This window comes from Trichosurus vulpecula, chromosome 4, assembly GCF_011100635.1.
Source record: "Trichosurus vulpecula isolate mTriVul1 chromosome 4, mTriVul1.pri, whole genome shotgun sequence".
Classification (NCBI taxonomy): Eukaryota; Metazoa; Chordata; class Mammalia; order Diprotodontia; family Phalangeridae; genus Trichosurus; species Trichosurus vulpecula.
The window spans coordinates 160,983,543-161,000,769 of NC_050576.1; the positions used below are offsets into that span (position 1 = coordinate 160,983,543).

Genomic DNA, 17,227 nt, shown 5'->3' on the forward strand with positions numbered 1-17,227 from the left:
GTTTATTGACTCGTCTTCTGATAGCGCTCGTTCCACAGGTGTGACCCATCCCCACACTTCCTGTGGGTTCCTCAGCTAGCCCTTTGGCCCCCTTGCCTTCTCTTCTCTGGTTGACAGCCCTGCCAGGCTCCCTGCTCACCTCTTCCCCTTGACCACCAGGCTCAGCTCTCACTGCTCTTTTCTTCTTTGCAGATTATCAGTTGACCAGTGCAGAGCTCTCTTCCCTCCCGGCTTTCAGCTCAACTGGGGGACTGTCGCTAGGCAACGTCACTGCCTGGCAACAGCAACAGCAGCCACAGCCACCCCAGCAACAGCCCCAACCACCACAACAACCACCACCACAGCCACAGCCACAGCCCCAACAGCAACAACCGCCGCCGCCACCACCGCAGCAGCAGCAGCAGTCCCACTTGGTCCCTGTGTCTCTCAGCAACCTAATGTGAGTATCATTCTGTGTGGATCTGGGGAGGGGACCACCCAGAGGGCCCATGCCTGTCCTCAGAGCCAGACTTCCCAGACCTGACTGGAAAGAAAACTAATCTTTGTTTACTTTTTCTCCCTACCTGACCCTTCTCCCAACTGTCTCTCCTTCCTCTTCCCTGTGTGTCCCATCCTCCTCATGTCTCATCCTTTCCTAACTCTATTCCCTCGACCTCTTCATCTTTCTCTGTTCCTCATCCCTTTGTGTCTCTTCCTTCCCTCCCTCCCCTCCGGCCCTCAGCCCGGGCAGTCCCTTGCCTCATGTTGCTGCAGCCCTCACCGTCACTACCCACCCCCACATCAGCATCAAGTCAGAGCCGGTGTCCCCGAGCAGAGAGCGCAGCCCAGCACCACCAGCCCCTGCCCCCTTCCCAGCCCCTGCTCGGCCTGAGCCCGGGGATGGCCTCAGCAGCCCTGCCAGTGCATCCTATGAAGCTGGGGAGCGGGATGACGGGAGGGGTGACTTCGGGCCTACCTTGGGGCTGCTCCGTCCAGCCCCAGAGCCCGACACTGAGAGCTCAGCAGTGAAGCGGATGCGGCTGGACACCTGGGTAACGTGACCTCTTCCCTTTCATCTGGGCGATCCTCCCAACATTCTACCCTCCCCCCCCCCCCATTGCAGTGTTAGCCCATTCCCTCCTGTCATGTCAGGGACCTCATGAGTTTTGTTTCTTTGCCCCTGTCTCATTTCCCTTTGAAAGTTCTTGAAATCTAGCTTCCATCTCTTCCTCTCACTGAAGCATTAGCTCCTTGCTTGCCCCGCCCACCCCCACGTGTGTTAAATTCATCTCCCTCCCCTCCTGCCCAGAAAACTCTTGTGGTTTAATCTCCCTCCCTTCAGAGCTGACCTCTCCACAAGAGGCACGGTCGCATCCAGGAGTCAGGGTGGGGACTTGGGGAAGGGGCATTCCCAGACCCAGCGCTCCCTCATACCTCCCTTCTACATCTCCTCTCTCTACAGACATTAAAGTGATGAATCTCCCCCTCCTCTATCAACCTCCCTCTTGAAGAGTTGACAATCTCACCGCCCCTCCCAGTCCCGGGCTCCTCCCCGCTCGACCCCCTCGTCCCTTTCTCGTGCTCCGTGTCCTGTTGACGGTTACATTTGTGTATAATTATTATTATTATTATATTATTATTATTATTATTTTTTTAATTTGAACTCTCGCTTCTGGGAGGGGGAAGCATCCCCTTCTCTTTCTTCTCCCCTCCGTTTTCATGGGGGGGCACTCTTTTTTGGGGGGGGACAATTTGCACGTTGTACACATATGCTGCAGGGGGGGAGGGGGGACCCCAAAAAGACTTTGGGATGGGGCAGAAGCCGAGCCCTGCATGTGGAAACCTCCCTTCACCCCCATCCCCAAGAGAGAGGAAGTAACCAAAAAAAACCCCATAAAATGGACTTTGAAACCCTAGAACCTAGTTTGGACCTGGGGGATGTCGGCTGGGTGCCTGGGTCAACACTGTTCTGCTTGTGCTGCAGGGCCTCAGGAGGGCTGCCTGGAGTTGGGGTTAAAATCCCCATGGGCCTCTGCCTCTCCAGTGCTATTCATATGTTACCTAGGCTGCTTAGGTGTGGGGTGAGTGCTCAAGCCTGGAACTCCAAAAGAATCATGTGGAAGCTGCATTCTCCAAAACTAAGGGGCAAGGGGTAGAGTTGCAGTTGTAGTGTGAGGACAGCAGGCCTTGGCATCCTGGAGAAGATATGTTCTCACATACTGGGAAGACTAGTGTCAGGTGGGGTGAAGACACCCCTTCCCCCAGGACCTGGAGGAACTTTGCAGTCTCTCTTTCCCTCTCTCTCTCTCTCTCTCCAAATGGAAGAGGGTGGGGATGAAATAGGGGGCCACCTCATAGCACAGTGTGTGGCGGGTAGAGATGTGGGGTATCCCCTGCTTAGGCATTAGAGGGAATCCTGGTAGTGGAGAGAGTAGAGGTGCTCCTTTTCCCTCCCTGGGGTTTTCTTCTAAAATATACAGTGCAATAGCATCCCTTCCCTCACCCACCCCTTTCACTCTGGCTCCCTAATTCCCAACTCCATCCTTCTGCCCTTGGTGCCGGCCTTTCAAATTAAGCCTCAACCTGGAGGGGGTGGGGCAGAGCCAGTCTTCATTATGATGGTAGAACGTGGGAAAGAAATTGAGGATGGTGAGCACCTGTTACACCTCCTCCTTCTCCACCTGGACCCTAACCCTAGTAGACTTGGACTGGCTTACCAAAAGACTGCACTAGGCTTTTCGGGAGGACCTGGGCATCATTGCAAACATTGTGGGGTGGGAGATCCATTAAAGTCAGGAAGAATCAGAATATTCTTTTATCATAGAGGTCATGGAAAGGGGAGGGACACATGCCCACTCCCCTGCTCACATATGATTATACACCAGAGGCACAGGTCTCGGAGGAGCCTACAGTTCCCAGAGCCAGGATATGGGGTAGGATGGAGTAAAGCTGCCAGGCCTCACGTCCAGCACTAGTTATATCCTAGGGTGGCCCACTTTTTCGGCCTTGCTCCACCCCAGCCCACTCCTCTCTCCCTAGCCCCACCTCTCCTTCTCTTGGTCCTCCCCATCCCCACCAGCTTGCTACCTCCTGCTCCCCACCATCATCACCGCCTCCTCTCCCCCAACCCCTCAACCACCACACCCCATCTTTCCCTCGGCTACTGTAATTGTAAATAGCAACTTTGGAAATGTTGGCTATGTAACAGTCCAGGAAACTGTTTTTTTGTTGTATTGATATGAAATGAAATTCTATTTTTGTCAAAGTATATTGTAATAATAATGACTCTGAAATGGCCCGTAGTGTACAGATGAGATTGTTCTTCTTCTACTGTTGTTCTTGCCCTCCCCTTGCCCCACTTTTGCCCCTTTCATTTTCTCCCCAGATGTGTGCAGCTGGGGGGGAGGGGGGGCAGAGAGGGAGCCAAAGCCTGAGGCCCTTAGATCTTTGGCTGTATCTAAGATCATTAGGGAGCTGGGAGGAGTCCCCTAGCATCCCCCACTTCCATACTTACTCACAGAGGTGAGGTGGGGGCGGTGGGGAGGGCTGGGTTGTCTTCCCCCATCCTTTCAGACCTTGATGCTTGGCTTGTGTCCCCAGTGCCCTAGGGCTAGGGGCTTCGTCTTAGGTCTCACATCACAGTTGAAACTTAGAGGTAGCAGAGGCCTAGTTCTGTAAGTGACTGTATTTGCCCACCTTAGAGACCTAGCCATTTGCAGTATTCTGAAACTTAATCATGGGGGAGGAACCTGAAGCAGAGATGTGTGTGTGTGTGTGTGTGTGTGTGTGTGTGTGTGTGTATGTTTGTATGCATGTGTGCACATGCATCTGTCTTTGTGTGTTTATAAAGTGAACAGCTGTCCAGCATTTCAGCTTCTTGATCTTCCCAACTCTGTTCTCCCAAAAGTCCTTCATGGACATTTTCTCCTGCTGCATCCAGCTCCCTTCTTTGTTCACCCACTCATTTATTAATTCGGTAAGCATTTATTAATGCCAGATGCTGGGAGAGATACAAAGTTTAAATAAGGCAAGATCCCTGTCTTTATGGACCTCACATTCTCTCTACTTAGAGAGTCATCTTTACTTGCTAAATTAAAACACTGATTATTTTTCTATGTCCATTTTCAAGGGGGATTTTGCGGCTGGTCCCGCCTGGCTCTCCCATTTGGTCCTGTCTTTCCAACCTTGCCCCCTAAAGGAATTGTCTTGTTCCAGCTAGACTGGGCTCTTTCTTGTCTCCCAGCATGCCTTGGACTTTCCTACCTCTCTACTTGTGTTCATCCCTGGAATGTTCTGTCCTCCCCCAAAGTCCTACTTTTCCTCCAAAGCCCAGATACATGCAGTCCTACCTCCTTGAATAAGTCCACGTCTCAGTCTTTATTCCTATAGAGCAGTGGTTCTCAAACTTTCTGGTCTCAGGACTCTTTAAAATTATTGGGAACTCCAAAGAGTTTTTGTCTATGTGTTTTATATCTATCCATATTTACCACATTAGAAATTAAAACATCTTCGTAAGATTATGAAAATTGCTTTGACCTCATGATCCCTCATGAGATGGTCTTAGGGGCCCCAGAGGTCCCCAGACCACACTTGGAGAACTGCTGGCCTAGAGCATATTGGCCCTCCAGCATGCCCATCTTCCCAACCAAGGGCAGGGACTCTGTCTTATTCATCTTTATGTCCAACCCTGCCCACTCACCCCTCCTCTTCCACTCAGAAGCACAGTACCTAGCACACAGTAGTAGGTGGTCAATAAACACTTGCAGGTGACTAATTCTCCCCTTTTTTTGGCCAGACTTACTTCCTACCTGGCTCCATCCAGCTTTCCTTGGCTGAGCCACCGTACCACTAAATACCCCAGGGGAATCCTTCCCTTACCCCCCCCTCCCTTTTTATGTATGTGAGCCCTGAGTGTGTATAGTTATTCATCAGGTTTGCTTTCTGTCCTACAGTAGCATTTCTGATGGTGGATAACTCTGGGTATGTACATGAGTGCACTTGCGTGCCTCACTGCATTATCGGGTGTGTGTGTGTGTGTGTGTGTCAATGTGTGTTTGGAGATTTTTTTTTAAGGGGGGGAGCAGAATGCTATATGAGTGTGTATCTGTTACATTTCTGCAGTTCAGTATCCCAAGGTTTATCACAGGGCTTTCCAATTAGATAATTAATCCCCCTTGGAGCCTGGCCCTTCTTGGTGACATGGTGACTCCCCTTCCTATTCACTAGCCAAACTCACACCTCCTCCCAGCCCCTCCTCTTAGAACTGGGCATTTGCCAAAGCAACCACTGGAGACAGCCAACACCCCTCACCTCCACCCTCCAATTTTTAGACAGCTATCAGGGATGATGGGTGAGAGGAATCCCCACCCCCCCCCAAGCAAAACACCACCACCCTTTACAACAGTGCACTAAATAGAGCGGCGAGACCGATCCCCAATCCTAATCCTCCCCACCTTGGACAGAAAGGAAGCAATGCACTTCTCTTACTGTTTATTTATTTGTTTGGAAAGACAGAGATGATGTAAAAGTGTATCTAGAAATATCTATATCACTATATATTTTTAACTGACTCTTCAGGATCCCTTGAGGGGACTAGGGGGTGAGTTTAGAGTTCCATAAGTAGGGAGCAGAGCCTGGGAACTCCTAGCTTTCCCTTCTGCCCCCCTCCATGGAAACATTGGTAGGAGGGATGGGATTGGGTGGGGCTGGATCATTTTTGATGGAGAATCTGGATTCTCTTGCATCCCTCCCCAGCCCAGGTCTAAGGAAGGGGAGTGGAAAGCTCAAGGAGGTATCCATCCTCCCCCCGACCCTCCCCCCCATTCCCAAACCTGACAATCACCCGATCCCCTGTGGCTCTGCCTGGGTCCTGGGGGCGGGGGGAGTCGAAAGCGTGTGGCTGTTGATTTGTTTTCAATATTTCTTTCCGTGCTGTATGGTGATGCTTTCTTGGTATTCTACACAATAAGAAAAGACAAAAAAGTCCTCAAGTTCTTATGAGTTTTGTTTGAAAACTCTTTCACTATATTTGTTGTAAAGAGGTTTACTATTAAAAGAAAAAATACACGTTTCTGATAACTTTGGTTTGGTTCATTGACTTATTTGGTTCGATCGGATGCTGGGCTTCCCTTCTAAAACTACTGAGGGCTGCCCCTTCTGGCCCAAGCTCCCTGGCCTCCACCCCACTGGGGAGAGTGGTGCAACTGCAGCAGAAAAGGCAGAAGTTAGATGGCAAGAGAATGTCTAGGTTGTCCAAAATGGGAGCCTCTGGATCAGAAGACTTGGGTTCAAATCCTGCTGCTGCCGCTTTCTGGGTGACCTGGGGTAAGTCATTTTTTCTCTTGGCATCTCAATTATTTCATCTGCAAATGGCAGAGGAGGGAAGGGAGAGGGATGGTTGAACTTTGAGATCCCTTCTTTCTATCTCTAATATTTTGGGCTTTTCCAGCAGCTAGAAGAAGAACTGGATCACACAGGAATATAAGAAATACTTCTTTGGAAGAGAAGCCAGCTCAGGATTTTACTTCTGATTTAGGAAATCATCATAGGTCCTTCAACTACTTGATGCATCCTGGTGTCCCCTTAATAGATGGTTTCATAGCCTTACCCAGCTACGTGTCAGCTCTAATGAGTGGTTGTTAGGGCTGTGGGATGCTTCTTATAGGAATAAAAAGAAGATGGGGACATGTGGCAGTAGCACCCGGCTGGAGCAAAGAGTCTTTAAGGAGACTAGGGGGAGTTTGTGATTTTGAATTGCACAAAAGGGGCGACTGGAGACACCAGTAGAAAAGAGTCAGAAGGAAAGGATGAGGCTACAAGGGAAGATAGGGAGGCTGGGTAGCCCCCTATCGTGAGACCTGGTGGTGTTAGGACAGACTTAGACTTCATAGGCCTATGGTGAGAGAAAGCATCTAACAAAATGGGCACCTTCTTTTCCAGAGGGACTGAGGATTGCCCTGTGTATTAAATCAGAACCCACTCTGGTGCCTCTCCTAATGCATCCCTTGTGTTCTAAGGAGCCCAGCAAGGTGACCTAGTCAGTGTCCAGTCTCTGGTGGGGAGTTGGTATCTGTTTTGTTATGTACTGATGGGGAGGGGCCTCCAAAAGATGGGGAAAGGCAAGAAAGAGGCTATCAAAAAATGAGGACTTCGGAGGTCATGGAATCATAGAATTTAACATTTAAGACCTGAGACAGCATCCAGTCTAACTAAAATAATTAGTCTTTTTCCTCGCTTTTTTAAATTAAGATTTTTTATTTTTAGTTTACAACACTCAGGTCTGCATGATTTTGAGTTCCAGATTTTCTTCCCCCCGCCCTCCTCCCTCCTTCCCAAGACGGCATGGAATCTGATATATCTTCTACATATAACTTCACATTAAACTTATTCACACAATAGTCAAGTTGTAAAGAAGAATTATGACCAATGGAATGAATCATGAGAAAGATGAAACAAACTCCGCCCCCCCCCCAAAAAAAGAGAAAAAAAAAGGAGAGCAAACAGTGTGCCTCAATCCGCATTCAGACTCCACAGTTCTTTCTCTGGATGTAGATAGCTTTGTCCATCATGAGTCCTTTGGAGTTGTCTTTGAACCTTGTATTGCTGAGAAGAGCCAAGTCTGTCAGGGTTAGTCATCACAGAATCAATATGTCTGTGGTTGGGTATAATGTTCTCCTGGTTCTGCTCTGCTGACTCAGCATTATATCATGTAGGTCTTTACAGGTGATTATGAACTCCATATCTTCCCCATTTCTTATAGCACAATAGCATTCCATTACATTCATATACCACAACTTGTTTAGCCATTCCCCAATTGAAGGGCATCCCCTTGATTTCCAATTCTTTGCTACCACAAAAAGAAATGCTATAAAAATTTTTGCACATACAGGACCCTTTCCCACTTGTGTGATCTCTTTGGGATACAGCCCTAGAAGTAGCATTGCTGGGTCAAAGGCTATGCACATTTTTGTAGCCCTTTGGGCATAGTTCCAAATTGTTCTCCAGAATGGCTGGATCAGTTCACAACTCCACCAGCAATGTAACAGTGTTCCAATTTTCCCACATCCTCTCCAACATTTATCATTTTCCTGTTTTGTCGTGTTAGCCAGTCTGACAGGAGAGATGTGGTACCTAAGAATTGTTTTGATTTGCATTTCTCTAATCAATAGTGATTTAGAGCATTTTTTCATATACCTATAGATATCTTTAATTTCTTCCTCTGAAAACTGCCTGTTCATATCCTTTCATATCCCTTCTTAATTGGGGAATGACTTGTATTCCTATAAATTTGGCTCAGTTCCCTGTATATTTTAGAGATGAGGCCTTTATCGGAGACACTAGTTATAAAGATTTTCTCCCAGTTTTCTGCTTCCCTCCTAATCTTTGTTGCATTGGCTTTTTTTATACAAAAACTTTTCAATTTAACAATCAAAATTATCCATTTTGCATTTTGTAAGGCTATCTCTTGTTGTGTCATGAATTCTTTCCTTTCCCATAAATCTTATAGGTAAACTATTCCTTGCTCTCCCAAATTGCATATAGCATCAGCCTTTATTTGTTTTGGTATACTGTGTGAAATATTGGTCTGTGTCCAGTTTCTGTCCTACCATTTTCCAATTTTCCCAGCAGTTTTTGTGAAATAGTGATTTCTTAGCCCAGAAGCTGGATTCTTTGGGTTTATCAAAGAGTAGATTGCTATAGTCGTTGACTACTGCATCTTGCGTACCTATCCTATTCCACTGATCCACGACTCTGTTTCTTAGCCAGTACCAAGTAGTTTTGATGACTGCTGCTTTATAGTACAGTTTAATATCTGGTATGGCTAGGCTACCTTCCCTAACATTTCTTTTCATTAATTCCCTAGATATTCTGGACCTCTTGTTCTTCCAGATGAATTTTGTTATTATTTTATCCAGCTCTGTAAAATAATTTTTTGGTAGTTCGATTGGTATGGTACTGAATAGGTAAATTAATTTAGGTAAAATTGTCATTTTTATTATATTAGCTCGGCCTAACCATGAGCAACTGATATTTTTCCATTTATTTAGATCTGACTTTATTTGTGTGAAAACTGTTTCGTAATTATGTTCATATAGGTCCTGGGTTTGTCTTGGCAGGTAGACTCCCAAATATTTTATAGTGTCTACAGTAACTTTAAATGGAATTTCTTTTTCTGTCCCTTGCTGTTGGGCTTTGTTAGTAATATATAGGAATGCTGAGGATTTATGTGAGTTTATTTTATATCCTGAAACTTTGCTAAAGTTGTTTATTATTTCAAGTAGTTTTTTACTTGATTCTCTAGGATTGTCTAAGTAAATCCTCATATTGTCTGCAAAATTTCCTCTGTCTTTCATCTCTTTGAGGAATAAGCTTAGTAGTAGTATCAGTGGCTCAAAGGGTACAGTTTAGTAATTCCAGATTGGCTAGACCAGTTCACAGCTCGACTGACAGTGTATTAACACACCTGTTTTTCCTCAGTCCCTCCAGCATTTGTCATCTCCCCTTTCTGTCATCTTTGCCAATCTGATGGGAACTTTAGAGTTGTTTTAATTTGCATTTCTCTGATCATTAGTGATTTAAAACATGTTTCATATGGCTATTGATAGCTTGGATTTTTTCTTTTGAAAACTGCTTATTCTATATGTTCAGCCTGACCAGGAGTCTCCTCTACCACCTCTCTGGCATTTGGTCATCTAGTCTTTGCTGAGAAACCCAGCACTAGATATACAAGATTGTTGGTTCTGGTTTTTGGACAGATCTACAAAGAAATGTTTCCTTATACTGAACCAAAATTTGTCTTTCATTATCTTCCATCAGGTCAGCTCTCTGGGTCCAAGCAAAAACAAGTCTAATTCTTCCTTGTGGCAGCCCATCAAAAACTTGACAAAAGACAGCTAATGTATTCCCCTCTGGGCTTCTCTTCTCCAACCCAAACATCTCCCTGTTCTTTCAAATGATCAAATGATCCTTGTGTGTTGTGATTTTGAGTCCTCTCACTATAGTGGTCACTTCTTGTAGACATAGTCCAGTTTGCCTAATAAGCGATACCCCAAACTGAATACAGTACTCCAAATTGAGCCTGAATTTGACAGAGCACAATGAGACTATCAGTTGCAGATCTCAGCCCATCCATGCCTTATCATCTGGTACAATCCACTGTGTTCCTGTTAATGCAGACTAAAACCACATTAGCTTTTTTGGAGGGTGCCATGCCACAATTTGGACTCATGCTGAGTTCAAAGCCTTTTTTTTTTAAAACATAAACTCTTATCACCCCCATCCTGGATCTTTGCACATTGGTGGACTTGAAGTTTCTCCCTATTGTCATCTTATTCAGTGTGGCCATCATTTTAGTTTGTCATGATGGTCTTTGTAGATCATAGTTCTGCCACCCAGAATGTTAGCTATCCTTACTAGTGCTATATCATCTGAAAACTGAGAAGCATGTTAGATATACCTTCTAACAGGATAGGCCAAGGGTTTAAGCCCTTTGACAGATGAGTAGAGACTTCACATTCAAACAGGATAGGCTAAGAGTTAAAGCCCTTTGACAGACGAGTAGAGACTTCTTTGAGTTTGACAACAATCAACTAATAGCTTTTTTTAATGCTGAATCCACCTAACTTTAAATACTTGAAGACTATCATTCAATCATTTCTTTCTATATTGCTCATAGGATATTATGAGAGACTCTCAAATGCCTTGGTGAAATGCGGAATAAGAATAGGACCTGTGATTTCACTGGTATGGGGAACTCCTGACTAAGGAAGTTCTCTTAATTAATTCAAGTTGGTAACTTCTCAGAAACTTACAGTCTTAGAGAATAGCCTAGAGCACTGAGTGGTTAAGTGACTTGTCCAGAGTCACACAGCCATTATGGAACACAGGCAGGACTTGAACAGTCTTCCCACCTGCTACGGTATGCTGAAATATAGTAGCAGTAATTAATACTAATCATAACTGAAGTTTATATTGCACTTTCAGATTTGCAAACTGCTTTCCATATATCATCTCATTTGATCATTACAGCAACCCCTTGAAATAGCTGCGGTTATTACATTTTACAGATGAGGAAGCAGCTGTTGAGCTAAGTGACTTGTCCCTAGTCACACAGCTAGTATCTGAGGAAGAATTCAAACCCAGATCATTCTGACTCCATGCTGCCTCTCCAAAGTATACTGAGATCCAGCTACACTGTGCCTACAACATTCCTCTGTGATCTGTCAGGTTAGAGATTCCATCAAAAAAAGAAATGGAGTCTGGCATGACCTTCCCTTGATGAGCAGTGCAGCCTTTTGTCATCATTTTCCAAATGTTCCCAAACCCTCTTTTTAATAATGCCAAGAATTAGTCAAGCTCAACAGCTCATAGTTTTTAAAAACCTACCTTCTGCCACTTTGAAAACTGGGTCAACATTTGCCCACCTCCAGTCCTCTGGCACCTTGATTTTTCAAAGATCAATGACAGCTTAACAATCACATCTGAAATTTTTTTCAGCACCCTGGGACATAGTTCCTTTTGGCTTGGTGACTTGTATTTATTGAAGTTATCTAGGTGATACTCTTCTCATCTCCTGGTCTAGCTTGGTTTTTAAATTCCCTGCTAAACATTTTTGTTCTGTACTTCCTACTCTTGACGAAGAAAGCAAAACCAAAGTAAAAATGGGTAGAATTCTGCTTTCTCTGTCACCCAGTATAATCTCATCTACCTCGAATTGTAGTTTTATCTTTTTTAATCTTCCTTTTGCCCCCAACACATCGTTAAGAGCCCTTTTGTGTTGTCATCAGCATTCACTAGAAACTTAGAGGTATTATCCTTATAGAATTGTGCCAGTCATTTGTCTTTATCCTCAGTTACCTGACCTTTTCCCCCCATCTTCTGAGCACGTCTTTTCAAATTTTGTCAGTGATTTACCAGTGCATTTATACTAGTCTCTTTAGGTGGTTCCTCTTTTTCGTTCTCATTGAATTTATTTTTGTTTCATGAGTTCGTTCTTAAGAACATCCTTATCCCTGTCAAACTGACTTCCTCTGTGGAATCTTAGGCCATAGGGATCCTATCTATCCTTTCTCTGGATTCTTTAAAATCAACTCTTCTAAAATACAGTGTTCATCAGACTAGGTCTGGCTTTTTCCTCCCTGTCTATGATGTCCTCTTAAGATATTTTCCTTCTCTGGTTCCCATCACTTCTTTGGCACTTGGTCAGAATGAGTTCCTTTTGTCACTTCCTCCACCTTTTGATGAACTTAATTATTAAAACAAGTGCAGAATTCATCAGACTTTAGAAGAAGGAGCTCTAACAGATGCATGGATAGTTGAAGCCCCCCATTACCACTCCCTCGGTGCCAGCTTTATGAGCTGCTTCTGGAACCCATTACCCATTCCCCTCTTGAGTCTGACATGTAGTGAATTCCCACCACGAAACAACTTTTGTTCTGCTGACCCTCACCTAGATGCCCTCAATCATGCTTTTTCCCCTTCCCCCCAAATTCACTAATCTCACAGGAGTGTATTTTGATATTCAACACTACCGCATTGCCCTTTTTGAAGCCATGAAGCCTCCTAAAAAGGTATCATTTCCTTGAATTACTGGGCTCTCCCTTGCTCTTCTTCATATGTCTCACATACTTTCTATGCTCCTTCCCCTTTCATCTCTAATATATTGTTTATTTGCAAACTGGGAGGAAACATGAGAGTGACAGAGGTGTTCACCACATACATATTGTTTTCCATAGCCCTGTAGGCCTATGGTATTTTCCCTTCTTGTGTCCCTGTTTATCTTTATTTTCCCCTCCCTTACTGAACTTATTGAATCCCCACATGTCTTTCATTTGCCCACCAAGGCTAGACTGAATACTCCATACCAGTGGGAGGAAAGGATTTCATAAAAGGAACATAGCCAGTGATCAGGAACCTTTCCATCTCCCATTGTCAACCCAGAGGCTAAAGAGTATGCAAGGGGTAGGGGTGGAGCTTCCCTGACAGGGACTCTTCTTCCTTAGTTACAGTTCTTAAATCATAAACTGTTAGAATCCCTCCTGGTTATGTAGAGTCAAATGGAGTGTGCCTTTTTATTAGCCACAAATCTCAACAGGGTTCCTAGAGCCTTAAAATGAGGTTTGACCATTAAAAGACTTCAGAACAGATATGAAAGAATCAGTGAATGAATGCATGAAGCACATATTAAGTGCTTGCTATGTGCTAAACACTGGGGATACAAATAGAAAAACAAGACCAGTACCCCTTAAAGAGCTCACGTTCTAATGGAGGGGACAACATGTATGAAGAGTTTGAGTTGCAAATTAAATGGAAAAATCCTGTGGTCCTTAGAGTACATGACAAAGCAGATACCAATGCTCCTCCTTTTGTCTTTTCCATTGATAAACTCGTATTTTTCATAAAATCATAGTTTCTGATGTTGAACCACTTGACAGTGCCAAGGACTTTGGTGGCAAGAACTTTCCTTTCTGGGTCTTGAGTAGCTGTGGCTGAAGCACCTGCAGGAGCAGTTGTCGGGCTGCCTCTACATAAGTCGTTTTCCAGCAATGTCTAATGGCCATGGACATGGGTTTGGAAACACTCCTATTCCCAGGGCTCTTGGGTTCAGGGTCCTGGCCCGTCTACATTATGGACTAAGGGGAGATGATGGTCAAGGTGGTGGTGGTTTCATTTGCCAGACACAGGCTGCCTCTTCTCTCCCTCAGGGTACACTGCTGTGTTAGGTAGGGTAGCTAGCCAGCCAGCCTTGTTAGCAGTTGGTGGGAATGGCTGATCCCTTGCCCACTGGAGTTGTTTCCTTGGATGTTGGCTGTTACTGCTGGGCTGGAAGCAGGACTGGTGGTCTGGGGAGTGCTGCCAACTCTAAGGCTGCTGTGCCTAACTATTGGTGGCACTTGGTTAGCACTTATTACTAGTGGTGATGAAGAAAGCGGGCCCAATCTGCACGATTATTCCTCCCTTCAATGTTGGTTAAATTATGGGCTGGAAATGGATCTGGTGGTTTGTGGGGCAATGCTATTCCTCAGACTCTTGGGTTGAGGGTCCTGGGCTGTCTCCATCAATCTGAGGGGAGATCGTGGTCAAAGTGGTGATGGTAATTTCAATTGCCTGACATATGCTACCTCCCTTTTCTTCCTTAGGGTTCTTTGCTGCTTAATGCAGTGCCTCCCTGCCTCTTGTCTAAGAGGTGGTCGATTATAGATGTGAAATGAGGAATATAGTTTCAAATATGACCAAGGTTAGTTTGTTTTTCTTGACTGTACTTTATCTGTTTAAAGGGATTTACTATTTAGTGGTAGAAGAGGGAGTCATTGGGAAGTGGCAGTTTTGTAAAAAAAAAAAAAAGGGGGGGGGAGAAAGCATTAATAAAACATTTTTAAAGAAAAAACAATGAAATCTGACATCTGCCTACCTATCCCTCTGTACTTATCTTATCACTCCAGTCTTCTTCAGACCCAGTCCAGCTAAGAATTGCTACGCTCTTCCAGCATGCAGACTAATCTGAGCCACAGACATCCCTAACCCTCCATTCACCACCCTAAGCAGAGAAACTTAAGTGAGTTAAGTGATTCTTCGGCCAAGGGATTCGGTGACTGATCTAACCTCTGTCCAGGGAGTGCTGAGATAGCAAATCATCTTACTCCACCTTGCACTACTTGCCCCACATACAACATGGTGTACTCAACCTTAGGATTGGCAGCAACCCCACATACCCCACCCATCACCTTTTACCTCACAGCCCTCCAAAAATCTGAGCCTTCTTTACTCCCACGCAACCGCCATTTAAAATTTCTTTTGTGGTTAATTACTCCTTTATATTTTAAAAATAGATTCTTATTGATGTTTTTACATTTCCTATAATTATCCCCAAAAAGCTATTCCTTAAAACAATTTCTTTCAATAGAAAAAAATTCAGTAAAACCAATCAATGAATGGAAAAAGTCTGGCACTTAATGCAATGCTAAGTGCAAAGCAGGGGAGGGGAGTTGTCTCCTATCTTCTTTGGGACCAAGTTTATTATTTGTAATTTCACTTGTTTTATAGCAGTTCTATTTACAGTGTTGTAGCGATTGTGTATATTGTTTTCCTTGCTACACTTTCTTTCCTAAGACTCCAACTTCAAGGTGGGGATCCTCTGGAAGCTGTAAGGGTAGGAGACATGGTATTCTCCTCATCTACATAAGTGACCTGAGCAGACACACGAATATTTCTCTTCAGGTTTTGTCTTTGCTTCTAATGATGTTGGTGGTAATTGGGGCTGTCTGGTTGGAGAAAAGACACACTCAAGCCCTGTGTCCCCAAAGGCCCAACCATTTTCCCAAGATCTGTGATTATAAAATCTCAGTTCAGATACAGCACGTGTATAAGCAAAGCCAGGATAAATTGCCCATCCTGAGTTTTGAAAATTGTTCTGTCTCTGAATCACCCACCTGAGGCTTTGAGCCATGACTAATCAGAAAATAAATACTAAGGGCCAAGGGGATGGGGGTTTCAGGAATTCAAAAATATGCTTATTAAAAACACGAACCATTATCTCTACTATGCATCACTCCCATATGACACCCCGGGTAGCTGCCTACCACTAATGCCAGTTGTGTGGGAAGGGGTGCAGTAACCAACACTGCTAATAAGGAAGCCTCTGGGCCTTTCGTTTAAAAGCGTTTTTCTCCTGGGACTGAGGCAGGTAGTGCAAGCATCATCATGCCCACTTCACAGATGATCAAGTTGAGGCTCTAAGGTTGACAACATTCCTAGTCACACAGCTGTTTACTAAGTGTGCGGGCCTCAGAGCCGGGACCCAGGTGTTGCGACTGCAAAGTCAAGGCTTTTTCCAAAGCACCCAAGAGGCCTTCTTTGCCCGCGTCGGGCACAGATCGCGCAGCCCCCAACTGAAGCCTGCCTCAGCATTCGGCTTTGCCCCCGGATTGGTTGGCACTTGGTGGATGTTTGCTTTGCTTCGCAGTTGGCCTCGCTTGTTTACCACTCGATTAGGGCCGCTCCGACTGTTTACTTTGTGTCTTTTGCGCGTCTCCACCTAGGCCGCGTAACCTCCCACGATCGCGGCGGTTGACAGCGTCACGGACAACACATATTCCATAAAAATGGGGCGGTGGACGCCGCTAAGGCCGGACTTCACTCATCGTTCAAGCCCAGGCCAGGCCGCTCTCGGCTCACAGGCGCCTCGGTGGTGACGCGCTACGCACGTGCTCCAGGCAGGCCCGCCCCGAGGCCACGTGAGTAGGCAACGCCTGCCAGAGGTCCGGGAGGGCGGGGGCTGTGAGCCCGCGGCCCGCGGCCCGAGAGTAATTTACCTCACTTGAGGCCGCGCCCTGCTGGAGGCTCGGCGGGGCCGCTCGGCTACCGTACCGCACCCCAGCCCCAGGGACTAGGAGGAGGTATTCAGCGCGTGCTGCGCCCCGCCCTCTTCATGGGGACCGAGGACGGAAGTGACGCAAGCCTAGGAGGCATGGAAAAAGGAGGCCGACAGGGAGGAATACTTTTTTTAAAGCCCTCACGGTAAGGGGTGAGGCGGCGGAGTGACAAGTCTCCAGGGAAAATGGCCCCGCGGCCTCTTTTCCCCACTAACAAACCGTTTTTCTGACGGGCAGAGGTTACAGGCTTCCCTAAGTGGGGCCGGGCTTCCGCCAGGGCGCAGCGCAACACCCAGCAAGCCCAACCGACCACCGCCGGCACGCGTTACTGAGCGAGCACGGGGACGCAAGGCACGTTCGCCCCACTCCATTGGCTTTTTCGGCAAGGGGCGGGGCTCCCCCACCAACCGGAGCCGGGGCAAGGCGCATGCGTGCTCACAAGTCTTCGCCGGTAACCATAATGACGATCTTTTCTAAAGCGTTCTAAGGTTATCAAAGTCCCCAACTCACCCCACTCAGCCGTTTGTGGTCGATAATCTTACTGTTATCTCATTTTTAGAGGTGAGTGAACGTAGGCCCAGAGAGGTAGAGTGATTTGCCCCAGCTCGACCAGCTGCTGATAGCGAAGGAGTGATGTGGTGGTATAGGGGGCGGAGAGGTAATGGAAGATTCAAATAAGCCTTCTTGCTGTCCTCACGTGACACCCCATTTCCTGTCTCTGCTCCTTTGTGCGGGCTGTGCCCGTGCCTGTCCCAGGAATACAGTCCTGCCTCACCTCCGTCTCTTAGAATTCTTTGTTTCTTTCAAAATTTTGCCCTAGTGACCTTCTACAAGAAACCTTTCCCTGTTCCTTCCCAGTTGCTAATGTTATCCCCTAT

General features: G+C 46.0%; 1 protein-coding gene across 8 annotated transcripts in view; it reads left to right on the plus strand.

Annotated features, from left to right (window-relative positions):
• MEF2D (myocyte enhancer factor 2D) overlaps positions 1-6,062 on the plus strand; it is a 46,135-nt gene extending 40,073 nt beyond the window's left edge. For 6 of the 8 annotated variants that reach the window (XM_036754249.1, XM_036754250.1, XM_036754251.1 and 3 more), the window contains 3 exons: positions 193-439; positions 722-1,031; positions 1,442-6,062. In XM_036754249.1, coding sequence (XP_036610144.1) covers positions 193-439; positions 722-1,031; positions 1,442-1,453 — 569 coding nt within the window. In that variant the 3' untranslated portion in view covers positions 1,454-6,062. Of the gene's footprint in view, positions 1-192; positions 440-721; positions 1,041-1,441 lie in introns of those variants that run through there. The other 2 variants (XM_036754255.1, XM_036754256.1) reach the window with 2 other exon arrangements.
• Positions 6,063-17,227: the final 11,165 nt, after the last annotated feature.